The sequence below is a fragment of the Tribolium madens genome, unplaced genomic scaffold (genome assembly GCF_015345945.1).
Source record: "Tribolium madens isolate multiple individuals breed KSU strain unplaced genomic scaffold, Tmad_KSU_1.1 Scaffold_20;HRSCAF=117;Tcas5.2_LG4, whole genome shotgun sequence".
Taxonomy (NCBI): domain Eukaryota; kingdom Metazoa; phylum Arthropoda; class Insecta; order Coleoptera; family Tenebrionidae; genus Tribolium; species Tribolium madens.
The window spans coordinates 13,353,150-13,371,457 of NW_025400985.1; the positions used below are offsets into that span (position 1 = coordinate 13,353,150).

General features: G+C 29.7%; 2 protein-coding genes across 4 annotated transcripts in view; both read left to right on the forward strand.

Annotated features, from left to right (window-relative positions):
• LOC123004840 (centrosomal protein of 97 kDa) overlaps positions 1-8,548 on the forward strand; it is a 12,921-nt gene extending 4,373 nt beyond the window's left edge. For 2 of the 3 annotated variants that reach the window (XM_044398306.1, XM_044398304.1), the window contains exons 8-13: positions 878-1,042; positions 1,094-1,385; positions 3,764-4,054; positions 4,103-4,322; positions 7,744-7,869; positions 7,926-8,548. In XM_044398306.1, coding sequence (XP_044254241.1) covers positions 878-1,042; positions 1,094-1,385; positions 3,764-4,054; positions 4,103-4,322; positions 7,744-7,869; positions 7,926-8,165 — 1,334 coding nt within the window. In that variant the 3' untranslated portion in view covers positions 8,166-8,548. The remainder of the gene's footprint in view (positions 1-877; positions 1,043-1,093; positions 1,386-3,763; positions 4,055-4,102; positions 4,323-7,743; positions 7,870-7,925) is intronic. The other variant, XM_044398305.1, reaches the window with a different exon arrangement.
• Positions 8,549-10,246: 1,698 nt separating this feature from the next.
• On the forward strand, positions 10,247-15,577 carry LOC123005341. The gene is made up of 6 exons (XM_044399039.1): positions 10,247-10,425; positions 10,476-10,648; positions 10,699-10,954; positions 13,740-13,921; positions 14,794-15,047; positions 15,094-15,577. The coding sequence occupies exons 1-6, from the start codon at positions 10,335-10,337 to the stop codon at positions 15,545-15,547; spliced, it is 1,410 nt and encodes a 469-aa protein (XP_044254974.1). The 5' UTR covers positions 10,247-10,334; the 3' UTR covers positions 15,548-15,577.
• Positions 15,578-18,308: the final 2,731 nt, after the last annotated feature.

Sequence of the window (18,308 nt, forward strand, 5' to 3'; positions counted from 1 at the left end):
TTTTAATGTCTAGAATTTATAAATGAAAAGATATTTAATATTCAATATTAATTGTAGCAACAATTCCTATCAATATCTAAGCATTGTTGTTACTATGGCATAAAAATTAAAAAAAAATTATAAAAAAAATATAATGAATTATAAAAATAAAGAATAATAGATTCAGTTTAACACAAATGTGATTATTAAGTGATAATTTTTCTATCTCTTGTGCAACTGTGCACTTTTTGGCTACTGAAAGAATAGTAATTACTTTTTTCTATTGTTTAACGTTAAATATCTTTTTAAATATTATTTAGTTATTATTTATTTATTTTTTAAGTTATAGAACTTTTAACAAACGCCTTAATTTTTTCATCTTTGCAAATGCAACACACTAAAAAAATGTTACAACCTTATAGCTTGTACCTTCTTCTTTGCGGTAGTAAAAAAATATTTCTAGATGTCTCATGTTTTTGTGTAATGATTTTTTAAAAAGTGCATGTTTTCATAAAAAAAACGTCTTATTTTTAAAACTAAGCAAAATCGACCAATAAAAGTTTGTCAAAACATTGTGATAAAAATGTACATCCAAAAACGCTAAGAAACATATGGTGTTTAATTTAAAAAAACACAAGTTTGTATTGTAACTTATTTTTGAGAGAGAGTTCAAAATAATTTTAGGCGATGGACTAGATTAGTATCATCTATCAATGTCCTTTTTAATTTTTAAATTTTACCATTTAAAGGTTACTAATGGACTTTTTCAACTCGCTGGGACATCCTGTATATCAAGTTCTTAGAAAAAAAATGTTTTCTTGTGTGAAAATTCATAACTTATATTTTAAGTTATTGAAATGAGTAAATATGTAGTTTTACTTATTTATGTATTTTTCAGCTGCTCGAACTGCTAGTAAGTTGAAATCTCCAGATCGCATGACCTCAAGCTGCTACGGAAATGTGAACATAATGGAAAATTCAAACATTATGAGCCAAAGTTTAGATCCAACAATATTAAGACAAAGCGTTACTCCTTCAAAAACACCAGGAGAAAAACGTTTAGGTAGTCGTTATTTCCGTTTGTCTACACATTAACTACAATCTTTTTATTAAGTAGATGATGAACCTATTAACAGTCCCCTTCAAGCTCTCTCAAAAATGGTTCCAGTACCAGAATCTCTAATGAGTCCAGATTACCGTCCATCTCCAATTGTTGGGAAAGCACACGCAACAGCTGTGTTAACTCCAGTGAATAATAAGAAACTGCCTCATACTGTGCGTTCTCCGAAACTTTCCAGAAATGTACAAACCAAGACTAAAACACAAACCAACAACGATGGAGGAAAGAGCAGTTCTCCGTCGCCGGCAAGAGCGAGAAAAGCGATGAATCATGAAAGCAATACTAAGTAAGTTTCTAGGAGTATCAAATGAGCGAAAAATGTGTCATTTTTATTCAAAAATTGTGGTCATACGAAAATTTGTCAATTGATTAAGACCATTTAACACAAATATTAAAATTTTTATTTAGATTTGATTTGTTATAGTTTTTTGATGATAAATATTCTTTACACTAAACAAATCTGATAAAGCATATGCAGGTACAGATAAAAATGTAACACGAGAAGAACTCAAGCTCTTATATTATATTTTTACCTAAATTTGATTGATTAAAGGCCAACAAAACCTGCAGGAATTTGATAACAAATATTTAAATAATTATGCAGATATTTGTTCATCGCTTTATGAACACCATGAGTGCGTGGCACGAATGATGTTCGCAAGCTTAATGACCATGAATGCGTTACACATGATTTCATTTTCATAGCAACCGATAAATAATCAAGTTAGTATAAAATAATCACTGCTTTCGTGGAATATCCAGTTATACAAAGTGATTATAAATAATTTTCATCTAGCCAGCTGTGAATTTTTCATGTAAAATAAAAAATGCCGCTTTACGAAAATCGGGGTACCTACTTATTTTAACTCAAAATTAAAAAATCGCGGTTTACTAAGCATCCACTTCGAAAATAGACTTCAATTATAAACTTGTTTTCTTCCAAAGTATACATTATTATCAATTATTATTGTAAATTAGTTGAAATAATAAAAGTTTAATTAACAACAATTTATTATTAATTAATAAGTGATACTAATGACAGAACTAGAGCTTTCAAAAAAAGTAGAGCGGCACAAATAAAATTACATGCAAAAAAATTCCAAAGCTGGCTAGATGAAAATCATTTATAACCACTCTGTATTTTATCACAAGTGGATTATTCGCTTAAATTTGTTGTTGCTAAGATGTTATAGTAAATATCTGCTATTTTATTGGTTAATATTTGAAAGGAAAGAGGTGAATTGAATAGTCAGTCCCGAGTGCTTGCAAAATACGCAAATCATGCACTTGTGAAAATATTCAAGTATGGCATGAAAAAGGAATATATCGAGGGCTATTTTGCGAAAAAAAATTCGTAGAAATTTTACGAAGGAAATAAAAAAAACAAAAAATTACTTTTGGACGAATTACTATAAAAAATCGAGATTCTACTTGCAATATTAATAAGATATAATTGTTTATTAATTTTTAAAATTTAAATCATTAAATGCATTTTGAAAGTAATTAATAGCGCGAATGTTTTGAAAATATTAAAAATATTCACTCCGAGATTCAGTCTATGCATGTGTGCAAATACCCGGGTATTCGAATACTCGATAATATTCGTTCATTGCTGGGTGATTTCTGTAAAATGCATTAATATGATTGGATGAAATTTTCTGAGGGAAATAGTCGCTTGAATTTGCTATTGCTTGGTTACAAAAGTAAATATCTGCTACTTTATTAGTTAATATTTGAAAAAAATAGGCGAATTGAATAGTTAAAAGAGTTTATTTACCTAAATAAATACAGGTGTGTCAGAACTGCGCCCCAGAGAAGAATTTGAAGTAAGATAAAATACCAGAAACATGGAAAAATGTTTAAAAAATTCTGTGTCAAAAAATTCTGACATTTATTATGTCTATTTAATGATACTGATGATCTTGTATAATACAGGGTGTTTCACATAACTGTACGAGGCTTGCGCCTAATGTACGCACCCAAATCTACAAAATTCACAAAACACTAGATACAAAAAATACACATTTAATTAATTAATTTTTGGAAACCATTTATCTATCTTAATCGCTAACTAACTAAACATATTGTAATTTTTGAAAGAGTGAACAAGTTAGAGAAGATTATCCAATTTTTCAAAATTTGTAATCGAGTTCGTATCGGAATATGTATTATTGATTGCATCTTACAGGCGCAGGCCTCGTAAAATTATGTGAGACACCCTGTATATATTTTTTTTATAATTATCTAGTAAAGGTACAAGAATTTTGCCAATAAAAGCCACAAATAACATTAAACAGAGTTACAATTTAGGATACAGCTTCTTTATTTCCTCTTGTAATAGCCTGTAGCAAAAAAAGTTGAAAAAATATTTTTCCAACATAAATAAATAGAGACAAAGTGCAGAATTTTTCAACATTTTTTCCATGTTTCTGGTATCTTACTTTACATGGCATTTTTTCTGTGGCGCGGGTTCTGGCGCACTCTGTATTGTTTATGTTTCTAAGAACACTGAAAAATACCGAATTGTAAAAACAAAAACGAAAATAGAGAGATCCTGTAATAGTAAATGATTGTTTTTTGTGACAATGAACTTGTTGCTTGTCTTCATTAATATTTTAAATTAATAATTCGAAACGATGCAATAAATTCCATATATTTTTGTAGTAAACAAGACAACTTGAACAAAACTTCAATTCTGCGAAAGTCTTTAAGCAGTGACGACGAATCGGAAGTATTTGTTTCAAAATTACAAAAAATCCAAATAAGAGCCGAAGAAAAGCGAATGCATCAAAAAGATACCGAAGTAATGAATAACGGTACTAGCGAAGACAAAGTGGAACAAGCAGCTGTTTTCATACAGAAGATGTGGAGAGGCTACTTTACCCGAAACAGAAACAAAGAAGTACAAGAAATTTTTCGGACATTACAAGCACAAAGAGCAAATCAATATATCCAGTAAGTGAAATATAGTATGTGTGTATTGGTTAGTATTTATAATTGTAGACAATTGACTGACGATATGGAGACAACTAAAGCCGCTTTGGAAAGTGAACGAAAAATCCAGATGTTACAAACTGAAGCTATAAGCGCTTTATGGAAGCAAATGTCGGCTCTGCAGCCGAGTAGTGGACAATCCAGTTCAGCCAACATGACAAATTTATCAACAGATAATGTCGAAGTTGTGAAAGAGTTGGCTAAAACTTGTACGGTGTTGCAAAATCAAGTAAGCAAAATTTTGGTGTAAGCAAATCAACCTGAATCAAAGTATTTCAACAAAATAATAGTTTGAATAAGAGTTTTCTTCCAAAATAAAACAATTTGAGCTATTTTTAATTTAATTTTGCTCGATTTTAATACAGAATTAATTCAAAATTAATGTATTTTATAAAGATAATTGCTTCAATCTCTATTTTAGGCTGAAATAAAATAATTTATGATATTTTCAATAGTTTTGGCTCAATTGGAAGCCGGGAATCAATCTGAACTAACCACTGGCTTAAATAAGAGTTTTATTTTAAAATGAAGCAATTTGAGAGGTCCGTAAAGTTGGCCCCACAAACTAAAATTTTCATAATTACGGCTACATTTATTAAAAGTGCTCTGCAAGTGCTGACGAATGCTGTAAATTAAACTAAAAATGCTGAAAAAAAAAATGTAAATAAATAAGAAAAATCAAGTATATATTGGGGGGCCAACTTAACGGTAGCCCCACAAAATATGAAATTGTAAAATCTAATTGCATTTCTAGAAAGTGCTCGACAAGTGCTGAAAGATGCTGTATAATATTTAGAAAGTGCTGCGAAAATAACCCAAAAAATGAGGATCGTAATTGTGGGGTCAACTTAACGGTAGCCCCACAAACTGTTAAATTATACAATCTAATTGCATTTTTAGAAAGTGCTCGACAAGTGCTCGACAAGTGCTGAAAGATGCTGTATACTATTTAGAAAGTGCTGCGAAAGTAACTCCAAAAATGAGAATCGTAATTGTGGGGCCAACTAAACGGTAGCCCCACAAAATGTTAAATTATGAAATCTAACTGCATTTCTAGAAAGTGTTCGACAGATGCTAAAAGATGCTGTATAATATTTAGAAAGTGCTGCGAAAATAACCCCAAAAATGACAATCGTAAATGTAGTTTTAAATGTTTGGTAATATGTCACCTCAAAAAACGTAGTTGCGACGGTGCTAGTTTAGCAATAAAAAAGTCTCGAGATGTAATTGCGAAAATGTAATGGACGGGTGAATTTAGAAGTACAAGGTGAGTTATTTCTGATTTTTTTAGATGCAACCAATAATACACCAATTTTGCAAATCGGTAATTGTTAGAAAGCTAACGTTTAGGTACAGTCAATCGATTTAAAAATGTCGTGTCCATGAAACGAACCGCTGGGCTTGCTGTCGTTCCTCCGACCACAACCATCTCCAATAAATCATTTCGCATCCTAAAATTAAAGGTTCTTTACCTAATAACATGGGCAACAAAATGTGAAGTTTCTTATTCACTAAAATTTTGATATTTTATTATCATTGATTGTTAGTTACACATTGTTTTAAAGATAAAAGAATCCGGAAAATCAAAAGTCGTAGATATGTTATATGCCACATCAGAAAACTGCATGAGAAAAAATAAATGTAATGATTAATATAATTTAATTTTACTCGCGTTGTTATGGTTATTAAATGGCACTACAGATTAAAAAAAAAATGACTAATAGTCACCGAAAAGGCATAAAGCATGGCTTATTAAAATTAACAGAAAAAAAATTATGTGGTGTGTTCTATTCATTCTAGACGAGAGAAAAAATTAGAACGTCAAATTGGCTTACGAAAAATTCATTGGCTTGTAACATTTTGCCTATAATTGTTTTACTATACAGGGTGATTCACATAACTTTACGACCCTGGCGATCTTTAAATGCAAACCATTATACATTATTCATTTAAAACTTGATATCCTTAGTTATGTTTAATTAGCATGAAATCTGGCACCCCAGATATCAATGACAATTACACTTGCCAATTCTTTTTTGTAAAATTTCGAACATTTTTGTTAATCAAAATAACGTAAGGGTCGACATGATATTCATTTATGGTGAGTGTCAGAAGAATACAGTAAGTAGCAGCCAAAAATTTGTCTCGTAGGCATTCGACAGATAAAATTTTAAGACAATTGTAATTTGAGTTGCGCCTAAATTGCGCAAAATAAAAACGCCATAGACTGCAACGAATCCTAATAATGAAATAAGAGTTATGGACGCTGTGGACAATAACCCACATGTCAGCCAGAGGCAAATTTTGAGACAAACTGGAATAAGCCAGTCGTCGATTAACTGGATTCTAAAATTGACATTGGTTAATTGGTCCAAGCGTTAAAGGAAGCTGATCATGAAAGCGAGTTCTCTAAAGGATATGAGGGATAAAATTGACCAAAAACCTGATTTTTTAAAGTTTGTCAGGCATATCCAAGTCTTAAATAAGTTTATAATTATTAGTGTTTATGAATCAAGTTATAATAAAATTGAGTAACGTATTACTGCGGTTGCATTTAAAATTCGTCAGGGTCGTAAAGTTATGTGAATTACTATGTATTATTATGTTATATTTTACATTGTATTGCCGAATGAATTTTACAAGCACAGGCATCGTACTTAAAACTAATGTAAATTACGCTTGATCTTGGATATATTTTCACATAATTGTTTAAATATTATATGGCATCTTGCAGCATTTATCGAGTACTTTTAAAAGTACATACTTTAAAACAATAATTATCCAGATCAAAGATCAGAGCCTAGATGATTGGTAGGGTTTATTCTGAAATTTTCTTTGATGCAACTAAAAATACTAATTACAGTTTCTATTTGATATTGCGTGATTTTTAAATAATGATGAACCAAAATTTGACAATATTCAGAACAATGCATTCATTGATTAATTTTGTAATTTTCTAGCACTTAGAACTACATTTACGATCGTCATTTTTGGGGTTGTTTTCGCAGCACTTTCTAAATATTATACAGCATCTTTTAGCACCTGTCGAACACTTTCTGGAAATGCAGTTAGATTTCATAATTTAACATTTTGTGGGGCTACCGTTTAGTTGGCTTCACAATTACGATTCTCATTTTTGGAGTTATTTTCGCAGCACTTTCTAAATAGTATACAGCATCTTTCAGCACTTGTCGAGCACTTTCTAAAAATGCAATTAGATTGTATAATTTAACAGTTTGTGGGGCTACCGTTAAGTTGACCCCACAATTACGATCCTCATTTTTTGGGTTATTTTCGCAGCACTTTCTAAATATTATCCAGCATCTTTCAGCACTTGTCGAGCACTTTCTAGAAATGCAATTAGATTTTACAATTTCATATTTTGTGGGGCAACCGTTAAGTTGGCCCCCCAATATATACTTGATTTTTCTTATTTATTTACGTAGCATTTTTCGTTTAATTTGCAGCATTCGTCAGCACTTGCAGAGCACTTTTAATAAATGTAGCCGTAATTATGAAAATTTTAGTTTGTGGGGCCAACTTTACAGACCTCAATTTGAGCTATTTTCAATTTAATTTTTCTCGATTTTAATACAGTATTAATTTAAAATTAATTTATTTTATAAAAATAATACATGTTTTTTTTTCAGATTCAGCAATTACAAAGTTCAATGCAAGATATTGTGAAAGTTATGACAGTTTTCAGTCAGACAGCTTCAATAAATCCGAATGGAATTGCGACTCAAACTGAAATCGTAGCTGTACATACGCCACAAGTAAGTCGTAAGAAAATGATTGCTGATTGGTTAATATTATGTCAAAAAAAAAACAGGGGGAAGCAGGAAAAGTGTTTCCTTTCCACAAACAAGCACGACCATCGTCTCTCCCACTGCCGATCAATCAACGCAAAAAAGACAGCGTCAATACGGAATTGCAACAGTACGCTGATGATCTAGTAGATGGCGTTATTAAAACTGTGTCGGAAACAAGAGCTGATTGTGTAGGAAGTGACCTGACGGAAATAACAGTCACGGATACAGCGAAAATGGAAGAATCGCAAATATCAAACTGAAAATACGTTAAGTACCAATTTTATTTAAGGATTAGTTTGGTGGTGTATACAGGAGTGTCATTTAAAAATTTATCTGACACACGCTGTATTTAAATCAGTGTGACGCAAATTAGTTTTAAACTATAATGATTTTTCTTTGTTTTTGTACCAAATATAACTTTATTATACACAAACACGTTTAGATTTTCAGCTTTTCTTGTGTGCATACAAAGTACAAATTGTTTTTAAACAGTGACAGCTTGTATTTTTGAAAGAGTACCACAATTCCACCACTTTGACTTGTAATAAAACTGTGGTACTCTCAAATATACAAGGACACTTAAAGTTCCGCACCTTCATAAGTGATGCAATTTTTAAGCTTTAATAAATGTTGGAAGATTTTACTTGAATTTATTTATCAACATCGAAATTATCCTTTTCATGTATTAGTTTTAATTAAAACCAGTGATAGAGTAGACTGATTTTTTATAATAATACAGGGTGTTCCGTCTAAACCCCACATTAGAAGTATTGGGAGTTCGAATAATCGTATTTATTTGAAAATTGGTACATATGCATTATGTCCTCCTAAATGATCAAGATGGCGGCACTTTCGCTTATACCTGAAGTCGGTCTCAACTTTCTTATTTTAAATAGAAAGGTACATTTTTTACTGCGTTTTTGGATTAATCGGGTTATTTTAAGGGAGTTTTCATCAGCTTTCCCTATACCTTTAGCCGTTTTGAATTCGTTTTTTTGGCGTTTGAAAGAGAAAACTTAGATCCTTTTTCTGGTGCTTTCAAATTTTGAAAAAAAAAACATATCCCAAAATTTTAAGGTTACTTTTGTAATAATTCAAATACTCATAACTCAATTATTTCAAATGAAATACCCCAATTTTTATTTTACTAAATAGAAGAGAATGTAATTGTGTATTGAGCTGTATTAACATTTAACCTAAATTTAATAATTTTCAAGTTATTTTATTTGTTAAGACTACAGAAAATTTATTACTAGCCACACCCGTTTTCACATAGTTTGCTATGGACACAAAAATGTCACAATTTTCTCTAAACAAACGTCAACAATAAATTACTTTTTAACAAAATATGAAGAATCAAAATTATGTAAACTTAATTATTATTGATAGGTTCTACCATGCGTTCATTATTTAAAGTTAAGTGAGAAAAATTTATTTTTGTTTAATGACCGACATCATAAAATTATGATGTCGGTCATTAACAAAATTGTTACACTCTCCATAAATACAAAATAAATTAATTAAATCTAAGTTTGAGTATAGCTTTGATTCTCCATATTTTGGCACTATTTGTCAGATAATGAGTCACTGTCGACGTTTATTGAGAAACAATTTTGACATTTTTGATTTCTATAGCAAACTACACGAAAACGTAATAAATTTTCGACAGTCTTAACAAAAAGTCACCATAACTTAAAAATTATTAAATTTTGGTATAGAGAATGTTAATACAGATCGATGCAGAATTAAATTCTCTTCCATTTAGTAAAATAATAATTGGGGTATTTCATTTGGAAAATTTGTGTTATGGGTATTTGAGTTATTACAAAAGTAACTTTAAATTTTAGGGTTTGTTAATTTTTTTTCAAAATTTTAAAACACCGGAAGAAAGATCTAAACTTTCTCTTTTAAACGCCAAAAAAACGAATTCAAAATTTTAAAGAGTTACCGATTTTTAAAGTGGAAGGTGCAAATCCAAAAATTTTTGAAAAACTCCAAATATTTCAAAAACGGCTGATGAAGCTGATGAAAACTCCCTTAAAATGACTTGATTAATCCAAAAACGCAGTAAAAAATATAGCTTTCCATTTAAAATAAGAAAGTTGAGACCGACTTCTGGTATAAGCGGAAGTGCCGCCATCTTAAAAATATTTTAATTTAGGAGGACTTAATGGTTCATGACTATGTACCAATTTTCAAATAAAGACGATTTTTCCAACTCCCAATACTTCTAATGTGGGGTTTAGACGGAACACCCTGTATGCTGAGAAAAAACTTTTTATCAACGAGTGTAATTATTGTTTTGGCGTTGGCTTGAATCATCCCATTTTGACAACAAAAACTGATATATTTTTGACATTTCATATACATTTTTATTATCATGGATTATATACTTTTACAAACGTATACAATATAAATATTTTTATAATATGGTGGAAGACAGTACTAGTGATGATAATACTACAACTAACAAAGGCGTGAATGCCCGGTCTGAGTCTTTGCCAGTTAGGGTTCACAGATGTGAGTACCAATACCATAAAYACGAAAATACAAGACATTTTTATTAATAGTTTCGGAAGCTGAATCTTCGTCAACAAATGCTCCAAGAGGTTCCTTATCAGATATTAAAAACGACATTCAAAACGTGTTAGATCTTATGGGTCCAACAACTCCCGATTTGACCACAACACATTACACAAGTAGCGATGCAGACAACGATGAATTTGTTTTGTCATCACTTGATGTAACAATAATGTCCATTTTCTTACTACTTAGACAAACTATTCTTTAAAGACACGTCGTCCTAGACTCTCTTCTGGTTGCGACAAATGTCCAAACAATTGTTGTACTTCAAATAAAACCTCCAATTCGAAAACTACAAACCAGGATTCGGTCATGGCCGATATTGGAACGTGTTCATTGAGCAATTTTGAGCATTTTGAAGACATTGAACCTTCTTGTTGTGATCATGCCCATCTTGGTGTTAGTCCGGAATGCTTGTGTATGATACCTTGTGCAAGCCATGGTAATGTGTCCACGAAATGCGAAGGTATAGCTTTTCTTCTATTGTAGGATCGAAATCAGTAGATATAAATACAGGGTGTCCCAAGTTTTAGGGTCGGTGGAAAATTACATATTTATAATTGATTAAAAAATAATTTTGATAATGTAAACGTTTGAGGATTAAATACACTTAATTTGATGTTTTGATATTGTACAAAATTTTTTGGCGTATGGTAGTGAGAGCTTAAAAATTAAATTTGGAGAAAAAAAAATTTGAATGAACTGGAATATTTTGTACATGATGAAATTCTATGATTTTTTTTGTGGTACTTGTGAAAATAGAATAATGATAAAGTTGATAGGTTTTGAATAATTAACATTTTAATATTAAAAAACTGAAACTTGGAATGATTTATGGGGGGATTATTAATAGAAGAAAAATGTCCGCAATGACATTTATGACGTACACCCAGGAAAAAAACTATTCACCAGTCTAACTTTCTATGTCCATGTATTTCATTACCTTAAACAAAATTTTTGTGATTTGCTTTTAATTTTATTAACAAATTGCTAGTTTCTTCCGTTTTTTATATTTATTTTTATTACTTCTAAACAAAACAAAAAACCCTAAGTGGTAAATTTAATGCCATAATAATAATAATAACTAATATTATACAGTATGTCCCCGGATTTTTTTATTTTACTCTAACACTGCAAAAAAAACATTTTTGCTTCACCTGAAACCAGTAAGTCTGTAATTTTAAAAGTTCATTATTTTCACTCAGTGGAAAGAAAATTTAATTTTTCTCTTGATTTTGAGCTTGTAATAACTAATAACACTATAGTCTACAAACAATACGATGTTTAATGTACCTTTAATCGAATTATTATTTTTATGTTAACTTACATTTATTTAAACAAAAATAATTGTTAAATTTTTCTATCACGTCACACTTTTTTTGTTACAGACGATAATTTTCCTGCTTTCTACACAAATACCTCCGATTTAAAATTTATTTAAATTCAAATTGTTGCTGAATTATTGCAAAATTATTACTATATGGGTCTAAATAGGTCTTAAAAACATTTCACTCGCATTTGGACTTCTTTTCTAAAAATTTAGGGAGCATGAGTGACAAACAAGACGAGCGTTTTCATCATAGTCCGGTCAAATTAGTCATAAAAATAATGGTCAAATAACAAAAATTCCGACAGAGCTAAATTTTGGTGGAGACTTTGGGTACACCATTAGAAATAAAGTGTCAAAAGTCCCCATCGATCCCATGTGTGCTAATAAAGTTCTTCGGGGTCAAAGGTCAAAATTTGATGTTTTTTAGATTTCTTTTGAAAACGGTAAGTTTTATCAAAAAAGTAGTCCAGACAAAAAAGATAGACCTTAAAAATATCTACAAAAAGGTCCTTATACTTTTTTTTCTAAGAATCACCATTGCTGAGATATCGCGATTTTAAAAGTTGAAGGAGTCACTTTCTATATGATATGCACATACATAGTGAGCCAGAAATCGCGCCCCCAAAAAAAATGCTATGTAGGGTAAGGTACCACGAACATGGAAAAAAATTAAAAAAAAAATTAAAATTTTGCCTTTATTTCTTTATGTTGAAAAAACAATTTTCCAAGTTTTTTTTGCTACAGGCTATTAGAAGAGGAATCAAGGAAGCTGTATCCTAAACTGTAACTCTGTTCAATGTTATTTGTGGCTTTCATTGACAAAATTTTTGACAAGTCCAAAACTAAGAAAAAAAACTTTTCTTTTCACTGAGTCAGAATAATGAAGTTTTGGTTACAGATTTGCTCGTTTCAGATGAAGCAAAAACAATCCTTGCTGTTAAAGTGTTACTTTATCTACTCAAAAGAGTTTTTAAAGAAATAGTTTAACATCTGCTATAAAAAAAAGTATTTCCTTTGCTTTTTCGGCGTAAAATCAAAGGTAAAATTTTTTATTCTCTTGTAAACCTAACCCGGGAACATACTGTATACTTGCAAAATACATTTCTTAAATTTTATGTATTTGTAATTTGATAATTTGAGCAAGCTTGTTTATTATAATCACAATTTAATGTATACGTTATAATTTATGCTCATTGAAGTAATTTTCACAAAAAGACATTTTTCGGGTCCGGACCAACTTCCTAAATAAAGGTTTTTCGACATATTATCTGCTCTCCAACTAGTTAGTCTATTGTCAATGCATTACCAGCACATCATTCCAAATTTGGCCATAAATTACCAGAATTCCCAATTTTCAATATTAAAATATTAATTACTCAAAATCTATCAACTTTTACATTATTAAATTATCACAGTTATCATTAGAAAAAATTAAGGATATTTATCATGTAGAAAAGATTTCAATTAATTAAAAAAATCAAATTTGGTTTTTAGGGTCTCACTGACATACGCCAAAAATTTTGAACAATATTAAAGCATTAAATTAAAGGCTATATTGTTTGCTCTAGCAATTTTTTTTAAATCAATTGGAAATATTTATTTTTGCATCGGCCCTAAAACTTGGGACACCCTGTACAATAATATTGTGTTTACGCGTCTATAAAACCAAGTTTTGTTTGCACGTTTTTTAATTATAACTTAAATTTGGAGTTATTGAGAATTCTTAAATTTTTACAGAATCTGTTTTGGTCTATTTATTAGGAATTGTGAATTGGTAAGTTTAATACTGAATTGTCTTAAATACTTCCGACATTTATATTTATGTGCAACGTCGAAAAAATAGTTGAAAATAATTTTAAACAATTTTACTTTTTCTAGCAAAAGTGGCACATCTTGTGTACTTATGTAGATACCTTTCTAGGTTATTATATTATACCGAACAAAAGTGCATCGAAATTAACAGTCGACTGTAAAAAGCGAAATTTATTAGAATGGATAAAAAATAGATCACATGAGCTTCTAGTAAAGAAACAAAACTACAGTCCTTGTGACTTGTATAAAATTAACATATGTGGACAAGAGGATGATGCAGGTCCTCCAAAAGTAATTGTTACAATTTTTTTAATCATTTCACAGGCACAATACAACAACTAGAGTAACTACATATAGGGTGTTAAAAAAAGATTGTAAAATATTTCAGGAGGTTATAGTATGAACCACAACAAACAAAAAAGTCTTAATAAACATAGGTCCACAAAGAAACGGTTTCGGAGATATCGAAGATTATTCGTTTGCAATCTATTCAAACAAAAGAGAGTTCTAGTAAAAAAATTTAAAATTTTCACATTCGATATCTCCAAAACCGGTACTTTGCGGACCCATGTTTATTAAAACTTTTTTGTTTATTTTAATCCATACCTTACCTTCTTAAATATTTTACAATCTTTTTTTAACACCCTGTATTTTTAAATTTATATAGTGTGAACAAGAAATGTGAAACCAAGTGTTTTTGGTTAAACTATTGGTGAAAGGTAAAATGCTAGAATGAAACTTTTGTAATTTTTTTTTTTCGTTAACAACCTATTGTGATATTTTTTAAACAAAAATTGAATTCTATTTCGAAAATTCATAGTTTTAATTCAATGAAAAAAACACTTGTTCACCTGTGTAATGGCGTCTGAAAATAACAAGAAACCAAAAATGTCCAAAAATATGTCGCTGTTTTCACAGTATTATTTATTCTATTAGTTACAGAAGTTAAAAAAAATGGTTTTTTTTGAGTTATCTAGTTGTAGTATTGAGGTGACGATTTATGGACCTTTTTGAGTAAAATTAATTTTGGATAAACTTCCATCATTTGAATCAAGAACGAACGGAGCAAAAAAATGTTTCATTCTCAATTTTTTCCAATAAAAATTCTTACTCAGAAAGGCCTCAAATATTATGGTCATAATTAAAATTCAGAAATTATTTAGCGCGTAGTCTTCGATTTGGTCGATGGTATTCCTAGACCGACTTCAACAACTGTTGCAACAAATACAATCCATAATCCTGTAGAAAAAACAACGAAAAATAACGAAACAAATTCTAACAATTGTAACTGCAGCGAATTGAAATCCAATAAAAGAACACTCACAATGGCCCAAAGTACGATTCAAAAAAATGTTTATTACGACAGTGAGGGTAATACAAGAGTTGATTATTATTATTTTGACCATGGAAATGCCCAGTATGTTTATTTTTCCAAATAATAATTATTTCAACTTCAATTCCAGATATCTTCATACTACTGATACACCTCCTGTGATGAAATGCGAAATTATTGCTGAAAAAACAGAAAAATATACGACAAAATTTTGGGCTGAGTTTTTTGCTTCTATTCACATTGGGGTGTCTTTTTGTGTGTCTTTCATTCTGCAGTTGTTTAAGTTTTTATTGTATAGTATATTTCGACCAATCTTTGTCGGTTTGATGCAAATGTGGTCTGATTATCTCTTCAAACCTTTTCTTACAACGTTGTTTAACGGCGTTATTCAACCGTTTTTGATATTTCTTTACAACATTGCTACTTCGGTTAGGGATCTATGTGATCCGATTGCGGAAGCTTTTGGATATTACTGTCGAGAATTGGCTGTTTTGCTTAGGGCTATTAGGTTATGTAGTTATAAGAAGAATGGCAAAGAAGATAATAGTTGTGATTACAAGAAGAAATATAAGTGTGAATGCTAAATAGATGTATTATTATATTAATATGAAATATACACATAACAGAAAGAACAGTTTTAATGAGAATATTTTAATTTCCCACTGAAATGTTATTATTTCTTCTATAGTTATGTATGATTTTTTTAATTWATTTATTTTTTTGTAAAATTATATGAACAAAATTGTACTATCGACGTCAAAAAAAAAATAGAAATACCAATTTTTATATTTTTCTTTTTATGTCATTGTTTCACAGTACTATTTTATTACCTACTCCCTCTATAAGTAGAAATCAATAATTAAACAAATCTTTAAGATTTTCTTAACCTACCTCACACCCGTAATTTAAAATTGAAAATAAATTTTACTAATCTAGTCTTCAAATATACATGTTTCAGAACCTCTGACTTGGTGACGTTTCTTAACGTCAACATGACAGAAGAAACTTGATTACAGAGGTTAAAACCGTCAAAAAATTAATATGTACAGTTCGGAATTAAAATTTCTGGCAGTATTTTTCTGTCACTTCAAAAAGTTCACTGTAAACTACCTTTTACTGTCACTATGACTGACATTTGACAATTAAACTTTTCTGTCGGTGACGCTATTTTTGAAAGTAAATAGGTAAGTCAAAATGACATAAACGTGACAAGAGTAAAAAATTAGATTATCAATGTAAAGGTTGTTTTAGAGTTTACATTATGAAAATGACAATACTGCCCGAAATTTTAATTCCGCAACTGTACTTGATTTATGTTGGTGTTTCCATTTTTTTGACGCCCATACTACATAGAACATGTACAATATAAAGTGATCAAAAGATAAAAATAAGTGACACGAAGCAAAAAAAAATATCTTAGGAAAAAATTAACATATTGAAATGATTTTTTTAAACAATGGATATAAATAGGTACTCTACGAACGTGGTAATGTATGTTTTCCAAAAACTTGTTATTAACATATAATAATTTAAAAATACACCACTCGAAAAAATTAAAGGAACAAAAATTTTTCGTCAATTTTTTGGTGATTTCTGAAAGGCTGTATCTCATCAAAAAATGGTCGTATGTAGATTAAAAAAAAACATTTTGAAGCTTTGAGTTTCTAGTTTCTTCTGGCAAAATTTTTTCTGTGCTATGGCTAGCACGCAATTCTAAGTAATAGAAATATTTTTTTTTGTTTTTGGTCCACAGACGTGATTTTTTTTAGTTAAGTCAATGCATAGGCCAGATACGAGTAGCGTGTTTATTCAGCTTTAATATGCTTTTCTCATATTCTCTTTATGTCAATTTGACGCTGAGATATCTGACTTTAAATGAAAAATGATCCTTTTGTCTTTGATCATCGATATCTCAGCAATCAATGACCACACAGAGAATATAAGGATAGTCTCTTACAATAAAATTAAAAAAAAAAATTCACTCTCAACATTGATTAAGAAAAGAGAAAAAAGTTGCTTTTTGCATTGTTTTAGTAAATCTACCGCGTATTCACTAATATTGAAGAACCGTTTTCTCAGACCGATTGATCGAAGTTTTACAAAAGAATTAAAGGAACAATTGTACATATTGTTTCTGAACATTGTCTAATCTTCGTCCAAATGAGAAAAACAATTTTTGATAATGACTTTATACAAATTATAATCATTTTGTTCTTTTGTGGCTAATCATGTATAAAATTTGGTGAAGAAATATTATTTTAGTGTTGCAATTTTAGTTATCTCTTGGGACATAATTATCTTTTATAAAATTTTGGTATTATATTACACCTATTAGTTATTTTTTAAAAAAGTACATGCAAAGTCATGAAGACTTTTATCCGATCGGAGATTCCGCTAGAGAAGAGTTTTTAGTTGCTCGATTTTTCAAATAATAATTGATAACTAAAAAAAACGGTCCTTGGTCATATCTTTTTACCATTTGCAGATTGCCGAAATGATTTTATCTAAGGTCTCGTCGATTATGGGCAACTACGAGTGATTTCTGGCCAGTCGGAAATTCAGTGTTTTGTTTCATGGTCAAAAATCCGTTTTTTTTTTCTCATTTTTCAGAAAGCTGTAAATAAGTCCCACTGGAAACCTGAAGTTGATTAGATAAAAGCGTTTTTGGTTTTTCAACTTCTTAAAATAATAATAGTTTTGAAGTTTTCGATTTTTTTGATTTCCATTTGGATATCCGAAAAAAGGTCATTTCAGGTCAACGTTTACAAATATTTGCTTCTTTCGACACTTGTTACGAGAATAATTATTTCAAGCGATTAATTGTTAAGACATTTGAAACAAACATTTTTTTTAAGTATTCAACTTTTGCTTACGAAATACTCGATAGTAATAATTAATACAGTTGAACTCTTTACTCCTATCACATTTTATCCGTACAGTTTAATTTTTTTTCCAAACTGCTTCTGCMCCAACTTTTTTAATGTATTAATAATTAAAATATACTTAAATACAATTTATTTATAACATATTAATAAATAATATAAGTAACATAAATAATTTATTTACTATTTACCAATTTATTATTGGAAATAGTAAAAACGCTAATTACACTACCCAACAATTTTTTTTAACGTGATTGATCTATTGACACGTGTATCAGGGCACATTAGCATCCCTAATTACGAATTTGATAAGAAAAATTATCCATCACGTCCAGATTTTAAGTTACAGGAAAATAGTTTTCTCAAATTTTATCGTAAAAATTGTTCATTTTAAATAGAAATTACTCGTAATTAATAGACGACGAAAAAAATCAATTTATTCACTAAAGAAGAACAATGTTGA